This window comes from Scylla paramamosain, chromosome 7, assembly GCF_035594125.1.
Source record: "Scylla paramamosain isolate STU-SP2022 chromosome 7, ASM3559412v1, whole genome shotgun sequence".
Taxonomy (NCBI): domain Eukaryota; kingdom Metazoa; phylum Arthropoda; class Malacostraca; order Decapoda; family Portunidae; genus Scylla; species Scylla paramamosain.
In genome coordinates this window covers 33,023,116-33,025,615 of record NC_087157.1, presented here as the reverse complement: position 1 = coordinate 33,025,615, position 2,500 = coordinate 33,023,116, and the positions used below count along the sequence as shown (strand labels likewise).

The 2,500-nt window shown below is 45.1% G+C and overlaps 1 protein-coding gene across 1 annotated transcript in view; it reads left to right on the top strand.

The window, feature by feature from the left end:
* LOC135102387 (RNA-binding protein fusilli-like) overlaps positions 1-2,500 on the top strand; it is a 132,969-nt gene that overhangs the window by 45,352 nt on the left and 85,117 nt on the right. Inside the window, 1 exon segment of the mRNA XM_064007572.1 lies at positions 1,859-1,948. Coding sequence (XP_063863642.1) covers positions 1,859-1,948 — 90 coding nt within the window.

The following is a 2,500-nucleotide window of genomic DNA, read 5'->3' as shown; positions in this document are numbered from 1 at the left end:
CTTCTTGCAGCTTTCTTTATTTTCTTTCTTTATTTATTTATTTATTTAATTTTCTTGTTGTTAGGGCTGCGAAGGTCTAGTGATCTTTATGAGTTCTTTTAGCTTCCTTTATTTCCTTTTGTCATGTTCTTATTGCTTCATTTTATTTAGTCAGTCAGTCAGCCAGTCAGTCAGTTAGTTATGTAGTTTGCTAGTTATTTAATTGGTTAGTTAGTTAGGCTCTTGTTTAGTTACTTTGTGAGAGAGTCAGTTGTTTGTTTGTTTGGTTGGTTAGTGAGTTGAGTCGTGCTGAATTCCACCTGATTCTTAACGTTGATATTAACTTTTTTTTTTTTTTAATTTCACGTTTATTCTGTTACGTGTGTTCTGTGCTCGCGTGTCTCCTAACTAACACCACCACCTGTTCTTCGCTCATAATCGTGACTCCTCATTCTGGTCACCATTCAGAGGCGGTGGTGACGGGTGCTGGACAGGCGGTGATGGTAGTGGCTGGATTCAGTGGTGGAGTCTGTAGCTTTGCAGGAAGGATGGTGGTGGTGGTGGTGATGGTGGTGGTGGTGCCGGTTCAAGTATTGGCGGGGGCAAAGCAGGACTTTGACCTACTGAGAGTTGAGGTCACAGCTCCCTCCAGTCACGACTCTTATTATTTTTTGCATCACCCCCATCCCTCGACCACCATCACCACCACCACCACCACCACCACCACCACCACCACCACTATATCAGCACCCTGTCTATCACCCCAACCACCTCCACAACTCCCTCCACCCCACCTCAACGCACAGGAACAGATGGCGGCAGGACAGAGCAGAAGCAGAAGGGAGGGGGAGGTTCTGGTGTGTGTGGGGGGAGGGTGGAGGGGTGCAGCGCGTTCCCCGAGGCAGGTTTCCGTCCAGTGTTGTGGCAAGGCGCTCCGGTAATTACCACATACGGAAGGAGCGCCATGTCTTCCGCTTGCGGGCTAGGGCGGCGCGCGAGGCTGTTTTTACGTGGAAGGGATGGGACGGGGTGAGAGAGAGAGAGAGAGAGAGAGAGAGAGAGAGAGAGAGAGAGAGAGAGAGAGAGAGAGAGAGAGAGTAATTATTTTTGTATTTTTGTCGAGGTGAAGAGAAAATATGGGACTTTTCGCCCTTCCCTCACTAAGTCCAGTTCACCGGCGCCTCTCTCGAGCTACCAGGAGCAAAGATTATACACCTTTTATATGTACAGTCTTTGGTCAGGAGGACTGGCTGGGTGACTGGCTGACTGGCTGGCTGGCTACACCCCACTCAGCTTACCAGGAGTGCTGGCTGGCCGACTACCCTCTACTCACCTCGTCAAATGCCACTAATTTCCTCGTTTTATTGCCTCGTTTGGCTCGTTCAGGGCGCCAGCTATGTACTTAATGTGTCTTATGTTGCTTGATTCAGTTGGTTGTGTGTAGGGATTGGTGCAGCGGTGTGTGTGTGTGTGTGTGTGTGTGTGTGTGTGTATGTGTGTGTGTGTACGTTTATTTGGGTGGGTGTGTGAAAAAGATTGCAGTGAATTACAGTGAAGTGCAAAAGTGGTGGTAGTGGTGGTGATGGTGGTGGTGGTGGTGGTGAAGGAATAGCTGTGGTAGGTGACATGAAGTTTTGATGTGTGTGTGTGTGTGTGTGTGTGTGTGTGTGTGTATTTCTCTCTCTCTCTCTCTCTCTCTCTCTCTCTCTCTCTCTCTCTCTCTCTCTCTCTCTCTCTCTCTCTCTCTCTCTCTCTCTCTCTCTCTCTCATATTATCACACATTTTTCCCCCTCTTTCATTATTTTATAGATGTTTTATTTATTTTCCCTCATAATACTCCATTGTCCCCTGTGTGTTGTTCCTTAACCCAATCCCTCAGTCCTGGCAATGGAGGAAGACTCGGCGGAGGAGCTCGCCACTCGCACCGTCAGGGACATGGGCAGGATCCTCTCCCGCATGATCGCAGACGGTGAGTACTATTCCCATAACACTGATGCTTTGAACTCTTTATGTTATGTCCTTCCCCTACAATACTAGTGCTTCTTATTTCTGTCACGTGAAGTACGACACAGCTGCTTTAATTAAACTCTTATTTCCCTCCTCTTATTTCTGTCACTGAAGTACAACAGTGATGTCTTGAATGCTTTTGTACTTCCTCTCATTTGTATCATTCCATTTGTCTTATTGTTTTTTTTTTTTATGCATCAGGGAGATTGACCGAGGATTTAAAGGGATGAAAAAGAAAGGAGAGAAAATGGCGTTCAAATTCTGTTCCCCAAAAGACAATAGGAGTTGGCGAATTAGCAGAGAAACTAATTTATTGTACACATATTTAAATTCTCCTCGTTTTCTTTTCTTTTTTTTTCAATATATTTTTTTTGTCCCTTTTTATGTGGAATTATAGCTTCAAATTCTGTTCCCAAAAAGACAATAGGAGTTGGCAAATTAGCAGAGAAACTAATTTATTGTACACATTCAAATTCTTCTCGTTTTCTTTTCTCTTTCTTTTTCTCAAGGTATT